The sequence below is a fragment of the Nerophis ophidion genome, linkage group LG03 (assembly GCF_033978795.1).
Source record: "Nerophis ophidion isolate RoL-2023_Sa linkage group LG03, RoL_Noph_v1.0, whole genome shotgun sequence".
Classification (NCBI taxonomy): Eukaryota; Metazoa; Chordata; class Actinopteri; order Syngnathiformes; family Syngnathidae; genus Nerophis; species Nerophis ophidion.
The window spans coordinates 40757740-40778977 of record NC_084613.1 but is presented as its reverse complement, the minus strand read 5'-3'; the positions used below and the strand labels follow the sequence as shown (position 1 = coordinate 40778977).

Here is a 21238-nt window from a genome sequence, read left to right as displayed (position 1 = left end):
AAAATATAGGTATACAAAAACGGGATTATGGACGATACTACATTCATTCGAAGGGGGTGTTCAACACAAAGTTATGAACAATTCAGATTAAAAACCAGTGACGTGCGGTCCACTAAACCAGTGGTTCTCAAATGGGGGTACGCGTACCCCTGGGGGTACTTGAAGGTATTGCAAGGGGTACGTGACATTTTTTTAAAATATTCTAAAAATAGCAACAATTCAAAAATCCTTTATAAATATCCATCCATCCATCCATTTTTTTACCTTTTGGAGTCGCGGGAGGCGCTGGCGCCTATCTCAGCTACAATCGAGCGGAAGGCGGGGTACACCCTGGACAAGTCGCCATCTCATCGCAGGGCCAACACAGATAGACAGACAACATTCACACTCACATTCACACACTAGGGCCAATTTAGTGTTGCCAATCAACCTATCCCCAGGTGCATGTCTTTGGAAGTGGGAGGAAGCCGGAGTACCCGGAGGGAACCCACGCATTCATGGGGAGAACATGCAAACTCCACACAGAAAGATCCCGAGCCTGTGATTGAACCCATGACTGCAGGACCTTCGTATTGTGAGGCAGACGCTCTAACCCTTCTGCCACCATGAAGCTCCTCCCTCCCTGCTTTATAAATATATTTATCCAATAATACTTCAACAAACATATGCGGTCCTCTCCAAGGTTTCTTCATTGTCGACGTCCCACTGGGGTGAGTTTTTCCTTGCCCTTATGTGGGCCCTAACGAGGATGTCGGTGTGGTTTGTGCAGCCCTTTGAGACACTTATGATTTAGGGCTATATAAATAAACATTGATTGATTGATTGATGATTGACAATCCCCAAAGAGGGGACTTTAAGTTGATGATTACTTCTATGTGTAGAAATCTTTATATATAATTGAATCACTTGTTTACACACTGTGTGTAGCTGTGGAGGCACCGCCCGTGTCTGCCTCAGTTCTCATCTGCTGCATTGTTTTGATCAGGAAACATGGAATTTCCCCGATTTTGACCATGAAAATTATCAAAATATACAGGAACCACACCAAAATCACATAGAAAGCATATACTAAAAGAGAAATATTAAAACTTATTTTATTTTATTACTTCGTTTTGGAACATCTCATGGTTAAGCCACCTGGTGGCAGGTGAACCATTGCCTCACTTAACTCCCCTGACAGCACGTCACTGTTAAAAACATACTTTAAGCAGCCACAACTGCTTGAGCATGAAATAGTTGTTGTTTTAACCTGTTAGAACATAAAACGTACCACAACAAATAGCAACTAAAACAGCACAAGTTAACCTCACGCTGCAAGTATGCACTCGCTAGCTTAACCCAGTCCGGGCTGCGAGTTGAGAAACCCTAGCAGAGCAGGGATGACCGCGCGCCGAGCTCCCTGGAGCTAAGTTGATTGGTCGCTAAAAAATAATTTTTTCTTCCTCTTGGCTGCTGTCGCTGATGCAGTGTGCCACTTTTGCCCCCATTGGTCGCTGAGGGAAAATGAATGGCGGTCATCTTCATTAAGACACCTGCTGAATGCAGGAAGCATTATTAAGGTAAAGATGTGATGAAAAGTTGTCACTCGCCAGTCGGCATCGGGCCAAATGTACACAATGCCAGCAGCCAGGAAGCTGGAATATAAATAAATGGGTTGTACTTGTATAACTCTTTCCTACCTTCAAGGTACTCAAAGCGCTTTGACACTACTTCCACATTTACCCATTCACACAAACATTCACACACTGATGGAGGGAGCTGCCATGCAAGGCGCTAACCAACACCCATCAGGAGCAAGGGTGAAGTGTCTTACTCAGGACACAACGGATGTGACAAGGTTGGTACTAGGTGGGGATTGAACCAGGGACCCTCGGGTTGCGCACGGCCACTCTTCCACTGCGCCACGCCGTCCACTATAAGTGTCCACTTTTGTTAGACTTGTTTTCCCTGATATTGTTGATACGGTTAAATAGGATGGAATGGTGATTGCCAACTGCATGCTATGCCATCGCTATGTGGTCCTTTGTTGTGAAAACTTATTCACAAGCTGTAATGCTGTTTTCTGTCAGAAACTATTAGGAACCCTGATGATTGGAGTTTGTTCCACAGGCAGTTGATGTGTTGCAGACGGTACTTTAACAATACAGGTCATCTAACGTTATGTAACAGAGGTAATTTATGATCTCAATTGCTTACTGTCTTACTACTGTTCTTGTTTTGATGTCATTTTATTTTAATGTCATTTTATCTAATTTATTACATTCACACATTATGTAATGTGACTCTTTATTTTGCAATTTTTATTATTCTAAGTTCAGTACTGTCATTTCCTACATTTTTTATGGTCATTGAACGTCCCATGTCACAGCAGACTTCCAGGCTGAGACACGTGTGTGTGTCGTCAATCTGTTGTCTTCCACGTGACGGTAAGTTGTGCTCTCTGAATTAGCTTTCAGCTAACTTATTACCAGGCTAGCTATAGGCCTAAAAGAGACACATTTAAGTTTTGTTTTGTTTCTGTACAGGTTTATGAATGTAAAGAAAGCTGATTGGAGATTCACTATGATTGTTTTCACCAGGTACTGTGTATTATTTTGTCGTGTGTTAATGTGTTAGTCTGTTGTCTTTCACGTGACGGTTTATGAATGTAAAGAAGGCTGATTGGAGATTCACTATGATTGTTTTCACCAGAATAAACCATGTTTGAGCCAGAAGAATGACTGGGTGTCCTCTCTTGGGGAAAAACACAACGCAAAGGAGTACTACATCGCTACAACGTTAGACATTCACTAAGATTTCTGTGAGAAAAACTACAGATTTTGGCCATTTTGCAAGTTTGGCTCGAAATCTATTAATACAAGTAGAGTCGTTTCCTTCAGTACTTAAGGCACAAGCGAGAGACTAGCATCCGTTAGCACCAACACTTACCATGAATTGATTTGCGTGGACCCCGACTTAAACAAGTTCAAAAACTTATTCTGGTGTTACCATTTAGTGGTCAATTGTACGGAATATGGACTGTACTGTGCAATCTACTAATACAAGTTTCAATCAATCAATCAAAACCTCAATGCAGTCGCCATTCAAACCACTCATTGGGCCTATTTTCGTATTTAAAGACGCGCGTTGGTGTCTGCACATTTAATGTTCGACATTCGCTAAAGCAGTTCTCACTGAGCGGCGCGGATTATGCTCCCTTCCAAAACTTTGCGGCAGCGTCCATTTTTCAATTGTGCGCCCATCGACCTGCGTGGTAACGTCATCGTCCGGGCACGCATAACCACGCCCCTTTCTACGGTGACCACACCCCGTACATGATCTTCGAAGCGCTTGACACTGATCATTTTCAGTATTCTCCCCTGCAGCTGCATTACAACATACACGTATGTGACTAAGAAAAATACAATAATTCCACAATGACATATTTTTTTTCTCACAGCTGAGTTTATTTTGTCATCTTTAAATCCTATATGGAAATCAACAAATATGCAGCCCATCATTTCCTACAGACACCACAGGAAATGTGTTCTTCATTCTTAATCTTCAATATGATGGTGGCTTTTGTTAAATATTAAAATAGACTTTAACATCTGCAGACTTTCACATAGCCTGGGATCTATTACAAATATAAATAATTAGTACTATTGCATACAAACGAGCAGTTTGGTAACAGGTACTGTTTACTACACCAGTACAGCTATGGGGTTTACTGATAACACTACAACCAAAGACACAGAAGGCAAAAGCTTCCTTCAAGAGACGGGGTGAAATATTTGGATCTGTTGCATTGTTTCCTTTTTTAATTTTCAAAGCTTTGAGAGCAAACTATATACACTGTAGTCGCATAAATGATGGACACAAGAGTGTAAACTGAAAAAATATGAGAATAAAATAAAGCCATTAAATCCACATTTGTGGCTGGTAAGGATTGAGAAGTGGTCCCAGGTTATGCAAGACTACCCCTACTGTCTACATGGTTGCTGATGGTCGTCATAGCGATGATTGATGCTCAGATGCCGTGCAATCATCTTTAGTCCACGTCCATCTCTCTTGCGGTGGATTTTGTCTGCTGGTGTCCTTTTGCATCACCCGTGCCATCTGGACCTTGTTTGGCAGCAGTGCTATCTTTGTGGCCATTGTCATTTATCTCCTGTACTTCTTCCACGGTGGGCTTGGACCTGTTGATCACCGGGATGCACAAATCCTGCATTTCCTGGAAATCAGAAGTGTTTTGCCGTTAGCTTGGATCACATGTTACAAGAACAACAGACACCATATACCTGAATTTTTGCAACGATGTCTGCTACTTTGACAATGGGGTCTTGAGTGATGGCAAGTTTATTCTGTGCATTCATCTGGCTGTTCATCCACATCATGGTGTCATTCATGCACTTCTCCACAGTGTTGACCTCTTCTGCATTAAAGTGTTGGTAACGCTCATCCTGGGGACAATTCAGAGTGCTCATTAAATTAATTTATTGGTTGGACAAAAGTGATTATTAGATTATTAGCTGTGAATATGCGGAAAAATAGGCAATTTTGTTTCAAATTAAACTAAATTAACTTCTATTTAAAGAAGGTTCTTCAACGTTTTCCAAGCCAAGGAACCCCAAACTGATAGAGAGATGGAGCATAGAGCCACTCAGGCAGGAGATACAGGACAATATAATGCCGGACAAACCGATTTAAGAACACTTTTTACCCGAGAGCAATAGTGTCGCTGAACACAAGGTGACAATAATAACTGTGCATGTGAGCTGTATGCCTGGTATTTTATGCATTTTTATCTATTTATCTATGTTCTTGTGTTATGAATTTGCACTAAATTAGTTTTGCATACAATTTTGTTGTACACTGTACAACGACAATAAAGATATATTCTATTATATATATATATATCCATCCATCCATTTTCTACCGCTTATTCCCTTGTGGGGTCGCTGGCGCCTATCTCAGCTACAATCGGGCGGAAGGCGGTGTACACCCTGGACAAGTCGCCACCTCATATATATATATATATATATATATATATATATATATATATATATATATACTGTATATATATATATATATATATATATATATATTAGGGGTGTAACGGTACACAAAAATTTCGGTTCGGTACGTACCTCGGTTTAGAGGTCATGGTTCAGTTCATTTTCGGTACAGTAAGAAAACAACCAAATAACAATTTTTTGGTTATTTATTTACCAAATTTGTAAACAATGACTTGATCCTTTTAACATTGGGAACACTATATTAATTTGGCCCACGTTAATCCACATTAATCTGCCTCAAGTTGTTGCTTAGATGAAATAAAATGACTCAACTTTTCTTCTACATATAAAAAGTGTAACATTAAGCAGTTTCAAGTCAACTCATCATGCTTAATTCATTACAGCATTGGGGAAGCCTGTAGTTGATTTCTTATTATGTAAATGTTATATTTGTATCAACATGTGATAGCAGGGACCCTGCCATTCAAAACTAGGCTGCTACATTACTAATGATTGATGTAACTATAGCTGAAAATTAGTGCATTAGCAATAGGAGAAACTATTCATCCCTAAACACCATGGACTTCATGAAGGCTTTATGATGCACTTACATTATTATATACATTATCAGAGACAGAAACTCTTCATTTAACATAGTGTCCTTTTTTGCTGCTTCAACACACCTCAATCAACACACACACACACACACACACACGCACACACCGCAAAACGACCTAACGTTACGCTAAAAGCTAACTAGCCTTCGCCTAAAGCCAGGACTGTGAGCTAGCTGAGCTGCAGTTTGTTTCTAGAAGGTCAACGGGCTCAGTGAGGTTTAGAAAGTAGTTGACTTGGAAGTGTTATGTATAATTTGGGGAGAGTCCATTGCTCCCCTGCTAAACGCCTATCTGCTCGACGCTGAAGCGCTGACTAGATGCGCTGACTAGATGCGCTCTGAATACGCACTGCTGATTGGCTTGTTATCGCTACTGTTGTAACCAATCAGATGGTTGTGTGGGAAGGACAATGCAGGGTGCTGTGCAGGAGACAGAGGCAGAACGGGGCGGAGCAGCTTGTTAAGACTTTAGCATAGGCTGCTACTTCATATGTTCGTGTGGAACTCGTTCGGTACTCCTCCGCACCGAACCGGAACCCCCGTACCGAAACGGTTCAATACACGTACCGTTACACCCCTAATATGTATGTATGTATATATATATATATATTCTATAAAATTATTTTTTAAATTAAACTTGTGATAAGGTACCTTGTTATTGTGCTATATGTAAAAAACTCAAATTCTACAATATAGAGCTGCTAATTGCTAGCTGGAAACTAGCGCACTTAATCCCTAGCTGGCAACAAGGGTCGCCAATCGCTAGCTGGCAACTAACACGTAAATTGCTAGTTGACAACTAGTACGTAATTTTTTTTTTTTTGTTTAGTTTTTTTTTTGTTTTTGTTTTTTTCCCCTTGGCCTCAGTCTGCACCCCCTCTCCAAGGCCCAGGCTAAGACCGATTTTTTTTCAAATTTCATTTTAATCTTCTATTCCCCCCCCCTCCCCCTGTTTACCTGTATCTCATCTTTTTTTGTAAGGGGCGCTGGAAGCCGGCAGACCCGTCAGCGATCCTGTTCTGTCTCCCTGTAATGTTTGTCTGATCTTGAATGGGATTGTGCTGAAAATTGTAATTTTCCTGAAGGAACTCTCCTGACGGAATGAATAAAGTACTATCTAATCTAATCTAATCGCTAGATGATAACTATTTCGCAAACTGCTATTTAGCACATAGTACTAATTGCTAGTTTGCAACTAAGTGGCAGCTAGGGCCACTAACTACTAGGTAACCACTAGTACGCTAATTGCTGTTGGCAACTAAATGATAAATGGGTTATACTTGTATTGCGATTTTCTACCTTCAAGGTACTCAAAGTGCTTTGATACTATTTCCGCATTCACAAACACATTCAAAATAACTGTCAAAAAAATGTAAATACGAATGAAAATACAGTTTTACGACTGGTCATAATTTGTGCGCTTAAAAATAATCTCTATTACTTTCACGTCAGTCTTTTTCTGTCTGTTTGAGATTTGTCATAACTGCCACAAGTGGTGAAAAGGTGTATTACAACTGAGTATTGCTGCAGCCCAACGGACTAAAGCTGAGCAACAGATATTTTTTGGGGGCCCAAGAATGGGCCGCGACCCTATGTTTAAGAAGAACTGCTGTAGAAGACATATTACATACAGTGTACATTTTCAAACCATACATTCTGATACTTTGAGAGTGTGGATGGTTTCATTTGCAATTTAAAGGGAACACCTTCACACATTGAGATACTTAATACTCAGAAAGTGAGTGAAAATGTGACTGGATATGATGTGTACATATTATATTAATATAATGGATATATAAATAATAACTATATAAAAATAATTAATATAATTGTATATGAAGAGTATGTGAAAGTTGGACTTCTACCATGTTTACCTCCGTGACAACCTTCTTAAAGTTTTGAAATCAATCAGAAATATCAAGCAGCTAAAATGCGCCAAACATGGATAAGTGTGGAGAGTATTTTGCATTTTTCCTAATGTGCTTTGTAATAGATTTGATTGGGTGTAATTTACAATAGTTTATGGTGCAGGAATGTTTTTGAATTATGTCCACAAAGTTAATTAAGTGAGCAGGTTGTGTTATGTGTGACCATGTATGTTGACATTTCGTGTTGGTTGGACATTTTTTTTTTTTTGCGCCATGACTAGAGAAGGCTGTGTGCGTTGGGTCATAAGTGAATGCTGGTCATATAAGTAATTGTGGTGCATACATCCGTTTAACGCTGGGGTGTCAAACATATGGCCCGCTGGCCGAATCAGAAGAGCGAAGAGGTTTAATCTGGTCTGCAGCCCGCAAAATGAGTTTACTGATTGAGTATAAAAGTTTTTATAAAATAAACTGCTGTTCTAAATGGGTCCACTGGATGTGGCAATATCAATTCAAGTGTAACCCACATCACACATCAGTGTTTTAGATGACTTGTCAGCTGACTTTAAGCACCCGTTGCATTGGCTGCCGCTAGTCCAATCAGCGCAGGTGCAAGTAATTAGCTTGCACCTGACTAATGCTGTAGCGACGCACAATACCTTCTTTAATTGTAAATTATCCACTCAACTGATATGGTAACAAAATAGTAAGACGCAAAGACTTAAGTCAGCATGATCTTTATCCTTGAAGTAGAGTTCAACGGCACAATGTGCACCTTTGAAGTTCATTGTGAAAATGTATTTCTACATTTGTTGTTTGTTCTATTTTGTTTTATGCTTAAAAGTAGCATGTTGACGTTGGTTATGTTTGTAGATGTTACCTTTCATTTGACTACTATGGTGTCATTTTGACAATTGTTTTGATTATATTATAATTGTAATATTTTAATGTTGATAAATTAATGTCTTGTGGCAGTTGTGGATTCCATCAATGCAATAGTTTGAGGAAACACTCGGTTGATTTTCCAAACACGTCTGCCAACATGATAATCCTAAAAGGAAGTGCTTAAAGTTTAATGGCTTTGTAAATATACTAAGACAAAGTCTAAGTTCATTGTGTTCTTCATGGTGTTTTAAAAAATGCAGCAATTTTTTCCTCAATGTTTTAACAAACATAAAAGTATTTTGCCAAGAGCATTATATGAACATTTTCAGAATGTTCTTGTTCTATTTTTGGCCAAAGTGAGACAGAGAAAACCATTTTACAGTTGTCTTTATTTTTAAAATATTATGCCATGATTTTATCAGTCCGGCACACGTGGGAATAGATTTTACTCCATGTGGCCCCTGAGCTGAAAATTAGTTTGCCCCCCCTTAGACTAACAAAATGAATGCAATCTCCCTGTGTGTACACGATTCCTTATTAATCATGACATCTTGGGAGCCAAATTGAAGATGTTGGCCGGCTGCATTTGGCCCGCGGGCCTTAGCTGGGAGATCCCCAGTCATAGACCAGAAAGAAGTGTTAAATTGAGTTTAGAATCTTCTTAGGTCTCATTAATTGGGAACATCCTTTGATCCATCATGAACAAATCCAAGCACAATGCCCCAATTTAGAAAGCCTCAATCTAAGAGTGTTTTTTACAAACCCCGTTTCCATATGTGTTGGGAAATTGTGTTAGATGTAAATATAAACGGAATACAATGGTTTGCACATCATTTTCAACCCATATTCAGTTGAATATGCTACAAAGACAACATATTTGATGTTCAAACTGATAAACATTTTTTGTGTGCAAATAATCATTAACTTTAGAATTTGATGCCAGCAACACGTGACAAAGAAGTTGGGAAAGGTGGCAATAAATACTGATAAAGTTGAGGAATGCTCATCAAACACTTATTCGGAACATCCCACAGGTGTGCAGGCTAATTTAGAACAGGTGGGTGCCATGATTGGGTATAAAAGCAGCTTCCATGGAATGCTAAGTCATTCACAAACAAGGATGGGGCGAGGGTCACCGATTTGGAAGCAAATTGTCGAACAGTTTTAGAACAACATTTCTCAACGTGCTATTGCAAGGAATTTAGGGATTTTACCATCTACTGTCTGTAAAATCATGAAAAGGTTCAGAGAATCTGGAGAAATCACTGCACGTAAGTGATATTACGGACTTTTGATCCCTCAGGCGGTACTACATCAAAACCCGACATCAGTGTGTAAAGGATTTCACCACATGGGCTCAGGAACACTTCATAAAACCACTGTCAGTAACTACAGTTGGTCGCTACATCTGTAAGTGCAAGTTAAAACTCTACTATGCAAAGCGAAAGCCATTTATCAACAACACCAAGGAACGCTGCCGGCTTCGCTGGGCCCGAGCTCATCTAAGATGGACTGATGTAAAGTGGAAATGTGTTCTGTGGTCTGACGAGTCCACAATTGAAATTATATTTGGAAACTGTGGACGCGGTGTCTTCCGGAACAAAGACGAAAATAACCATCCGGATTGTTCTAGGCGCAAAGTTCAAAAGCCAGCATCTGTGATGATATGAGGGTGTATTAGTGCCCAAGGCATGGGTAACTTACACATCTGTGAAGGCACCATTAATGCTGAAAGGTCCATACAGGTTTTGGAGCAACATATGTTGTCATCCAAGCAACATTATCATGGACGTCCCTGCTTATTTCAGCAAGACAATGCCAAGCCTATGTGTTACAACAGTGTGGCTTTGTAGTAAAAGAGTGCGGGTACTTTCCTGGCCCGCCTGCAGTCCAGACCTATCTACCATCGAAAATGTTTGGCGCATAATGAAGCGTAAAATACGACAACAAGACCCCGGACTGTTGAACAACTTAAGCTGTACATCAAGCAAGAATGGTAAAGAATTCCACTTTCAAAGCTTCGACAAATAGTTTCCTCAGTTCCCAAACGTTTATTGAGTGTTGTTAAAAGAAAATGTGATGTAACACAGTGGTGAACATGTCCTTTCCCAACTACTTTGGCACGTGTTGCAGCCATGAAATTCTAAGTTAATTAGTATTTGCAAAAAAAAAGTTTAGGAGTTTGAACATCAAATATCTTGTCTCTGTAGTGCATTCAACTGCATATGGGTTGAAAATGATTTGCAAATCATTGTATTCCATTTGTATTTACATCTAACTCAATTTCCCTACTCATATGGAAACGGGGTTTTTAAGATTAGAGCCGTCTCTCAATTAATTATGCTTTTAAGTTGGAAGCAAAATTTAGTTAAAAGCATTCCCGCCATTTTGTGTCCTAGCAAATGCCACAGTGAATCCCGTAAGATCCCCCAAAAACATCTGGGGCCGATTCCGAAAGATTCGTAGTGCAAAGAGTTGCTCCGAGTGGCCAAATTCTAAGAAAGTTCTTAGAATCGTGATGTTTTTTTTAGAATTTCTCCTAAAAGGGAAGAATCGATCCTAGTAAAGATAAAAGCTATTTCTAAAGAATCCTAGTTCCGAGGAGAGACACTAAGGTGAGATCTGTTAAGAGCTGAGGAGAGGACTGTTATGTTAAAAGTGGACAAGACTGTCATCCACTGTCATCCAAACACTGGATGACAGTGAATTAATGAAACGCTCCAGATTAATTCGTGCAGGAATCATGTTTGTGGTTGATATCATTAGAAATGCACCTTTTTACTATCAAACCCAATGCGTCAATACAAAACCATGAAAACCAACTCTGCTTCTTATAAGCCGCTTAGCAATCACAGACATTGATGAAAGCTTAGACATTTTACCCTCGTGAATACCTAATTGAGTTGAAATGTTGAAAGTGCAAAAATTACCAGCATGGCATATGATCAAATAATTTAACTATCCCTATTTGGATACTGTGCAAGTGGGCTTAGGTTTTCACACAATTTGTCGGATAATTTTAAAAACATGCAACTTGCTATATATAATATCTTACAATGTATAAACATTGAAATATGGCAGGAAAAAAGAAAAAACATATTCATCAGTTGTGTACACACCTAAGTCAAATATTGAAACATTTGAATCAAGGCAAATTACATGGACAATGGTAAAAAAAATAATGTTCTTACGTGGTGACTTTAACATTGACTTGTTGAACCCTAACAAGCAAAAGTCTAATTCATTGATACATACAATTTACAGCATCTATTTATATCCTAAAATCACAAAGCCAAGCAGAATCACAGGACACTGTGCCACGCTTATTGATAATATTTTTACCAATGATTTTGATAATAAACACTACAAGTGGTGTACTTATAACCGACGTTAATGATCATCTGCCAGTTATCGCACTATATGATGGAAACTATAAGAAGCAGAACATATAAGACAAAAAGACATTTTGAAGACTATGCACAGAGAAGAGGATGATTGCTTTCAAAATGAGCTAGAAAAGCAAAATTGGGACAATGTGTACAATGAAACTGATGTTGATGAAGCATATGAACATTTCTTAAACACAATCGTAACACTTTATGACAAACATTGTCCGTGGAAACAACTCAGAGAAAGAATAATCAACCATGGATGACAAAAGGATTAAAAAATGCTTGTAATAATAATAATAATAACTTAGATTTATATTGCGCTTTTCTAAACACTCAAAGCGCTCACAGAGAAGTGGGACTCAACATTCATTCACACTTGGTGGTGGTAAGCTACATCAGTAGCCACAGCTGCACTGGGGTAGACTGACGGAAGCGTGGCTGCCAGTTTGCGCCTACGGCCCTTCCGACCACCACATATCATTCATTCATAATTCATTCACCAGTGTGAGCAGCACCGGGGGCAAAGGGTGAAGCGTCCTGCCCAGGGACACAACGGAAGTGATTTTTTGGATGTCAATAGGTGGGAAGCGAACCTGCAACCCTCAGGTTTCTGGCCGGCCGCTCTACCCACTACGCCATACCGCCCATAATAGGAATACATTATATAGAAAATGTATAACGCAAAGAACTACAGAGGAAGAAAAGGAGTACAAGATGTATAAAACCCAGCTAACTAACATACTACGAACATGTAGAAAATAATATTACAGTCAATTATTAGACAGAAACAAACACAATTTGAGAGCAACATGGGGCATCCTCAATAGCATTATTAAAAATGGCACTGAGAGGGATTACCCCCAATACTTCTTAGATTGAAACAAAAATAATGACAACATGAAGTACGGTAGTTGAAAGCTTCTATAATTACTTTGTAAATATTGGACCAAAATTGGAGGAAAGGGTTCCAGACCCAGTTATAACTTAGGTTTTGACTATAATGCTACCAGATAGAAATCCAAACTCAATGTTACTAATGAGAATAATAATAATGTGACACAGGAGAAAATAGTTAAAATCATGAAAATATGCAAATACAAGACTTCAATCAATTGTGATGAAATTGATATGAAAACGATAAAAAAAGGTTATTAAAGAGATCTCAGGACCATTAATTAATGTCTATTAATACCCTATCATTTCAAACAGGCAAATTCCGAAACAAAATGAAAAAAGCTAAAGTTGCACAAATTTATAAGACTGGAGACAACCACCAATTTACAAATTACAGACCTGTTTCTTTACTTCCACAATTTTCTAAAATCATTGAAAAACTGTTCAATAACAGATTAAAGAGTTTCACAAACAAAAATAGAATACTCGCTGAGAACCAATACGGATACAGAACTGTTTCAATTTCGATGGCTTTAATTGAAATTACAGAAGAAATTACCAATGCAATGTATAGTAAAAAAAAAAGCTGCAGTATTTATGAATCTAACTAAAGCATTCGACACAATTGATCAGAATATTTTGACAAAAAAAGCACAACGGTATGAAATCAGAGGGCTGGTCTTAAACTGGATTAGAAGTTATTTAACAAACAGGAAGCAATACGTGAAGATAGGCGAACACACATCTACAACGCTAAATATATCTTTTGGTGTATCACAGGAATTAATACTAGGACCAAAATTGTTCAATTTTTGTATAAATGACATTTGTAAAGTCACAAAATATTTAAAGTTACCGAAGAAATCCAGTCTCCGAGGTAAAAGATGCACTTTAATGTTACATTACTTCATAAAACTACTGTCTTGTTAGTAGTACAATCTATTGTATTGTTTTCATAAAATATATTGTATTCAAAAGTTACTTTTTATATTGAAAAGGCATGTTAAATGTTAGCATTGTGCTGTTTTGAGGGGAGGAAAGCACCAAACAAATTGATTTAAATTAGTTTCAACGAGGGACCTTGATTTCAGATACACGTGTTTTGAGTTAACAGCTCTGTCACAGAACTAATTAAGTTTGTAAAGTAGAGCTACGACTGTGGATGTATTACCTATAGGATAAATACCTGTATTCATTTTAAAGGGGGATGCATTGAATTGCACAGTAAAAAGCACCTTTTGTCTGTAAGAGTTGACAAACTTCATGTAGACTTGAAGCCTCTTGCTAAGCTCTTCAAAAGCCTTCGGCCGGTCCTCGTGCTCGCGGTGCCGATCCTGAATAGGTTGACCTAAATTCTGCAAAGGATGAGACTATCAGCTTCCATATAAAATTAAAATGGAGTCTGCGGAGTACATTAAAACAAACCTTGAGTGCATCCAGTTTTTGCAGATAGACATCTTTGGCTTGGTCCGCACCTTCCTCATACAGCCAGTTCTCTGTGTCCTCCAGCAGCAATGTCAACCTGTTACTGTCCTATATGCGGGAGACACATTCATGAATTATATATGCAAAATACTTCAATATATGATGATTTTTTTTACAAGACACTTACTTCCTCTGTAATATATTTTTCATAGATGCCACAGAGTTTGTTGCGGAGATCGTATACATATTCCTCCACAGCATTTTTAGCATCATTCACTTCTTTCACCAGTTTGTCCTGCACAATCATCTGACGCTGTGACCAAGAAACAAGAACATACTGGTTATCATGGGAAAGATGGCAGAGAAAAATGGTCACCAATACACCAAAATATAGGTTTATTTCAATCCCAGCTGCTCCATATACACGCAACGTTTAGGAAAACACTTATAGTCCCAAGGAGTGTCTATGTACATTATTCAACTAAAATATATAAATTGTAATAATATTTGATAAACAATATTCAATAAATAATGTGTTAATATTAATATAATCCATGTATAACATGGTCGCATAAAGAGTGTCAGGGAGAGAAAGGTATTAATTAGGTGGAAGGCCTTTATTTGTACTGTACAAAAGCCTTTTTGTAAGAATATCAAATATATTATTTGAAATAGTTTTGTCTTGCAAAAGATATACTACATATTGTATGTTGAGTCAAACTGTAGTTTGAAACAAAATAAAAACACTATTGTTATTAGAAAGAATGTACAGAAAACCGGTAGATAAAACAGAGGCCGATTGGAAATAGTCTGAGATGTGAAGCTCTCTGGAGTATAAAAATGGTTGACAACCTTAATCATTAGGGAAGCACTTGTCATAAGTAAAAATAACAAATAAATATTGCTTGAAATTAATATTGATATTGGTCTACTTTTCTGTGTTATAGATTTATTTTTATATGATTCCAATCATGGTCAAATTTTTGGGGAGTAAAACTTTCTAAATTTAGACTATTTCCCATCAAATATAGTGCGAAACCCAATGTGAGGTAGTGAAAAGCAGAGCTTCACCATACAAAAGCTGAGATACCATCGTGTGTATACAGTCGAATATATCACTTGGTAGAATATCAGGCTGAATGGTAAACATTAACACATTTTTGCTTAACTCAGTGCTTTTCCAATGTGGTGAGGTGTCAGGGTGCGCCATGATAGGCAAGGGACTTCCAGTATTAGTGTGTTTTTCCATTCTTGAGTAATACATATGCCTCCAGCTAGTTGGAGGCAGTGCTGGAAATAATCGACAGGGTCAACCAGAAAATATGACCAGGTACATAACACTTCAGTTTACCACTAATGAGGATATATAAATAAATAAATAAATATTGTCAGGTTCTCATTAGGATTTTATTTGAGGTGGGTGTATAAACTTATTTTTTTTTTTTCCTCGACGGGGCTTGACATAAAATAAGATTCAAAATTCAAGATTGTTTATCGTCATATGCACAGTTAAACAGACAGTTTGCCGTACAATGAAAATCTTACTTTGCTAGTCCACCCTTCAACAAGTCACACCGCACTTAGCTAAAAATAAAAAATAAAGATAAAAATGTATATACAAGGCACAGTAAGTAATTGAGAACATATAGTACACAGACTTTGATCCTGTACTTTAGTTATTAAAGGTATATTAGTTGTTAGATTCAAGTCTTTGTATCCACAAAGAAATTCCCATTGCCTAAAGGATGCAGCTGCCACGAAGATGGATGAGAATTGTTTGTTCCAAAAAGGTTGTAACATTACACGGCTTTATCATATTGTCAAAATGAAATAAAAAACACTAAAGTGGCCCTAGTGTGTGAATGTGAGTGTGAATGTTGTCTATTTATCTGTGTTGGCCCTGCGATGAGGTGGCGACTTGTCCAGGGTGTACCCCGCCTTCCGCCCGATTGTAGCTGAGATAGGCGCGAGCGCCCCCCGTGACCCCAAAAGGTAATAAGCGGTAGAAAATGGATGGATGGAAATTTAAAAAAAAGTACGTCCCAAAGAGTGGCATAAAAAAAAAAAAATTGAGAAGTTAATTCAAAACAGATACATTGAGCTATGGCACCTATACACACTAGTCATAAAGCTTTAGTAAGTGTATACAATAGAATATATCACTTGGTAGAATACATCAAGCTGAACAGTAAACTTTTGCTTAACTCAGTGCTTTTCAAATATGGTGAGGTGTCAGGGTGCGCCATGATAGGCAAGGGAATTCCAGTACTAGTGTGTTTTTCCATTCTTGAATAATACACGTCTCCAGCTAGTTGGAAACAGTGCTGGAAATAATCAACAGGGTCAACCAGGAAAGTACATAACACTTTAGTTTACCACTAATGAGGATACCGGTATATAAATAAATAAATATTGTCAGGTTCTCATTGGGATTTAAATTTAGGGGGTGTATGAACATTTTTTTTTGTCTCCTTGACGGGGCTTGACAGAAAATAATTGAGAACAACAGTGTAGGATATGTAGTACACAGACTTTGATCCAGTACTTTAGTTATTAAAGGTATATTAGTTGTTGGATTCAAGTCTTTGTATCCACACAGAAATTCTAATTGCCGAAAGGATGCAGCTGCCACGAAGATGGACGAGAATTGTTTGTTCCAAAGAGGTTCTAACATTACACGGCTTTATTGTCAAAGTGAAATAAAAAAAACATGTCCCCAAAGAGTGACATGAAAAACAATAATTGAGATGTTAATTCAAGTGAGAGATGAATTGAGACATGGCACCTATCTATACACACTAGTCATAAAGCCAGTAAAAAGTTTGTAATAAAGCGTGTCATCTGTTCAGTCATTGCCTCTGTGATTATGTTAGTGGCTTGGCTACAATCTTGATTATAAAGAGGTGTTGATGGAAGACATTGAGAGGCACTCACCTCATACTGGACAAAGTTGCAGAGTACTTCACGGTCGAGCTGTCTGATGTTGTTGGCCACGATGGGCAGGTCAGCACTCTTTGGCTTCACTTTGGCCTTGATCCCTAATTCTGCTGCTGGATCCTGCTTCTCCACTGCACCAGTTTCCTCCTGCAGTGAAAAGCACACTTGCAGACTGTTTGCATACAACATTCTTTATGACGCATTTTGAAGAACATGGCATTTAAATTGATTGTATCAGCCTAATAGCGTAAGGCTTTTATCAAATAAAATCAGCAATGCTGTTTAACAATGAGTTTCTTTACCAGATTAATCCTAGGGTTGCTGCAGATAAATTTAGATTATCACAAATAAATATATTTGTATTATTTTGTGTCAAAGCGTGGACTTTGGGGTTTGTTTTTCCGGAATGCAAAGGAAAGTTGGCACAGGCAAGATGTGAAGGTAGGGACATATTTATTTATTACTATACAAAAGCACAAGGCGGAAGTACAAAACTTGGCAAATGAACCAAAAACTAGGACTTGGGCAGAAAAACTATGAACATGAAATAAAACTCGATAACTGTGACATAAAAAAACCCAAAAACTTACTTGGCATGGCAAGAAGCAAAACTATGGACAGTATCAGAGGTAGCATGGCATGAAGTGAACAGAAGTAAAGTCGCCAGGCTGATTTACTGGCAACTTTCGGTTTAAATGGTAAATGGGTTGTACTTGTATAGCACTTTTCTACCCCTTTTTAAGGAGCCCAAAGCGCTTTGACAGTATTTCCATATTCACCCATTCACACAGACATTCACACACTGACGGCGGGAGCTGCCATGCAAGGCGCTCACCAGGACCCAACAGGAGCAAGGGTGAAGTGTCTTGCTCAAGGACACAACGGACGTGACTAGGATGGTAGAAGGTGGGGATTGAACCAGTAACCCTCAGATTGCTGGCACAGCCACTCTACCAACTTCGCCACGCCGTCCCCATGTTTGAATAATAGTTACATGATTAGTGAGAACCAGTGTGTGACTTGGGGACAGGTGAAAACCAATGGGTTGACATGGAAACAAAGCAAACAAGGAAGTGCAAAAACAGGAAACAATGGAGTCTTAAGAAAAACAGAACATAACTAAACAAAACATGATCACAAGACATGAAAGAGCCCCCCGTCAAGGACAGATCCCAGATGTCCCAAAAACAACGATCAAGAGTCATAGGAGGGTGGGAGGGGGACTTGGCGGTGGGTCGCCAGACCAAGTGTCCCCGAATCCACCGGGGAAGAGTCAGGTTGCGGTGACGCGTAGAGGACCGCTGTACCTGACGAGGTGGGCGACCCAGGAAGGGGCACATCTGGGGCCGACGAAGAGGTCGGCACACTTGGCGTGGCGGACGACCAGGTAGCGACCACATCCATGGCCGACGAGGAGTTTGGGCGCGTTGTTATCTTGACAGGAGGCGAAGCTTGGCGTAGTGCATCAGGTGGCGGGCCTTGGCGTGGCGGGTCTTTGCTGTGTGGAGCTGCTACTGGCGGCACTGGAACTTGGCGGCGTGGTGCAGGCACTGGAGCCCAGCATGGTACAGGCACTGGAGCTTGGCGTGGACTTGGTGCTAGCCGTGGACGTGGACTTGGTGCTAGTCGTAGACTCTGACTTGGTGTTGGACTTGGACTGGGTGCTAGCTGTGGACTCGGTGCTAGCCGTGGACTTGGACTTGGAGCTAGCCTTGGACTTGGTGCTAGCCTTGGACTTGGTGCAGGTGTCCTAGCTGGGGATTGCGGCTTGGCAGGCTGAAAGACTGGTGGTGGTGGCCGGGCCGGAGGTTGCGGCTTGGCGGGCCGAAAGACTGGTGGTGTTGGTCGGGCCGGGGGTTGCGGCTTGGCGTGACAAAAGACTGGTGGTGGTGGTCAGGCCAGGGGTTGCGGCTTGGCGTGATGCCGCTGAGCCGCCCCACCCGTACCGTTCCCTGCCTTAGCCCCCCCCTCAAGGAGCGGATACCAGACGCCCTGCGGTCTGGAATCGTCTTTTGAGGTCAGGAGGAGGGCAAAACCCTCCCCTCTAAATTGTCCAAAATGTTTTACATTTTTCCCCACCTGAATTTGTGTGGGCGAAAAAAAGGAAGAGTCCTGTGATGTGGGCGTGGCTTGAGTCTTGGGGGGCGGGGCATGGAATTGGGATTACCTGGATTGACATCTTCTAATTTCTAAAAACCTGTTTTGATAATGTTTTATCATAGACATGTAATTAGAGTATTTTGCTGGAGGCGGGTGATCAAAAGAAAAAGCATTGAATAAAAAATCCAGGTCTGTGACGTCATCAGGGCGAAGCCGGGCTGTCTGCTGCTTGCTTCTGCCCGGAGGGGGAGGGGTTTGTGTGAGCGGCGTGTCCTGCCGGCTCGGAGAAGCCTTTCCTGAAGGCTTTCGCTTTTGCCGGCGTTTCCGGGACGGGAGCAATGCGCCAATCGGCACCAGGTTGCCTCCGTTCCCCCACACCATTCCCCTGCGCTCCCTGGGGGAAAGGGCAGAGTTTCCGCCTCCAAAGCGCGCCGGACCACCCAAGAGGCCTCATCCATTTCGTCCAACTCGTCCAACTTTCTTGTGAAAAAGCGTCTTTGCTGGCGACTTTCTGTCAACGCGTGGACTTTGGGGTTTGTTTTTCTGGAATGCAAAGGAAAATTGGCGCGAGCAAGACGTGTTTATTTATTACTATAAAAAAGGAACAAAAGGCGCGCACAAGGTGGAAGTACAAAATTTGGCTAATGAAACAAAAACTAGCACTTGGGCAGAAAAACTATAAACATGAAACAAAACTCGATAAGTATGACATAAAAAAACATAAACCTACGTGGTATGGCAAGAAGCAAAACGTGAACAGAAGTAAAGTCACCAAGCTGACTTCCTGGCAACTTTCGGTTTAGGTAATAGTTACATGATTAGTGAAAACAGGTGCGGGACTTGGGGACAGGTGAAAACTAATGGGTTGACATGGAAACAAAGCAAACAAGGAAGTGCAAAAACAGGAAACAATGGAGTCTTAAGCAAAACAGAACATAACTAAACAAAACATAATCACAAGACATGCCATTTTGCATGAGTAAACATAGTCAAGAAAGATGGGAATATATATATATATAGGGGACGGCGTGGCGCAGTGGGAGAGTGGCCGTGCGCAACCCGAGCGTCCCTGGTTCAAATCCCACCTAGTACCAACCTCGTCACGTCCGTTGTGTCCTGAGCAAGACACTTCACCCTTGCTCCTGATGGGTGCTGGTTGGCGCCTTGCATGGCAGCTCCCTCCATCATCCATCAGTGTGTGAATGTGTGTGTGAATGGGTAAATGTGGAAGTAGTGTCAAAGCGCTTTGAGTACTTTGAAGGTAGAAAAGCGCTATACAAGTACAACCCATTTATCATTTATATATATATATATATATATATCTTATTTTTTTTTATATATATATATATATATATATATATATATATATAAATACATACATACATACACACATTATGTGTATATATATACTGTATGTGTGTATGTATATATATATATATATGTGTATATGTATGTACGTGTATATATATATATATATATATATATACACTCACATATATATATATATGTATATATATATATGTATATATATATATATATATGTATATATATATATATATATATATATATATATATATATATATATATATATATATATATATATATGTAGGTGTGGGAAAAATTACAAGACTACTTCGTCTCTACAGAACTGTTTCATGAGGGGTTCCCTCAATCATCAGGAGATTTTAATGGAAGCATTCACATACAATGGTTTATATAGGGCACAGAGTGGGTGAGGTACAGGCACCCACTCTGTGCCCTATATAAACCATTGTATGTGAATGCTTCCATTAAAATCTCCTGATGATTGAGGGAACCCCTCATGAAACAGTTCTGTAGAGACGAAGTAGTCTTGTAATTTTTCCCACACCTACATATTGCGCTCTACCACGGTATCGAGCACTATTCTCTGGATAATCCAATCAAGACGTATATATATGTATATATGTATATATATATATATATATATATATATATATATATATATATATATATATATATATATATATATATACATATATTTATATATATATATATATATACATATATATATATATATACATATATATATATAGAGGAATCTCAAGACAGCCATGACTAGAATAGATAGAATAGAATATTTCT

The 21238-nt window shown here is 39.3% G+C and overlaps 1 protein-coding gene and 1 long non-coding RNA gene across 5 annotated transcripts in view; one reads left to right on the top strand and one right to left on the bottom strand.

The window, feature by feature from the left end:
• The first annotated feature begins 1945 nt into the window (after window positions 1-1945).
• Window positions 1946-2717, top strand: LOC133548760 (uncharacterized). The gene is made up of 2 exons (XR_009805943.1): window positions 1946-2426; window positions 2526-2717. It is a non-coding gene; the product is annotated as an uncharacterized LOC133548760 (long non-coding RNA).
• Window positions 2718-3430: 713 nt separating this feature from the next.
• hspa4l (heat shock protein 4 like) overlaps window positions 3431-21238 on the bottom strand; it is a 50380-nt gene continuing 32572 nt past the window's right edge. For all 4 annotated transcript variants that reach the window (XM_061895190.1, XM_061895187.1, XM_061895188.1 and 1 more), the window contains 6 exons: window positions 17012-17161; window positions 14265-14390; window positions 14078-14185; window positions 13888-14007; window positions 4281-4442; window positions 3431-4213 (listed from right to left, as the gene is read on the bottom strand). In XM_061895190.1, coding sequence (XP_061751174.1) covers window positions 4031-4213; window positions 4281-4442; window positions 13888-14007; window positions 14078-14185; window positions 14265-14390; window positions 17012-17161 — 849 coding nt within the window. In that variant the 3' untranslated portion in view covers window positions 3431-4030. The remainder of the gene's footprint in view (window positions 4214-4280; window positions 4443-13887; window positions 14008-14077; window positions 14186-14264; window positions 14391-17011; window positions 17162-21238) is intronic.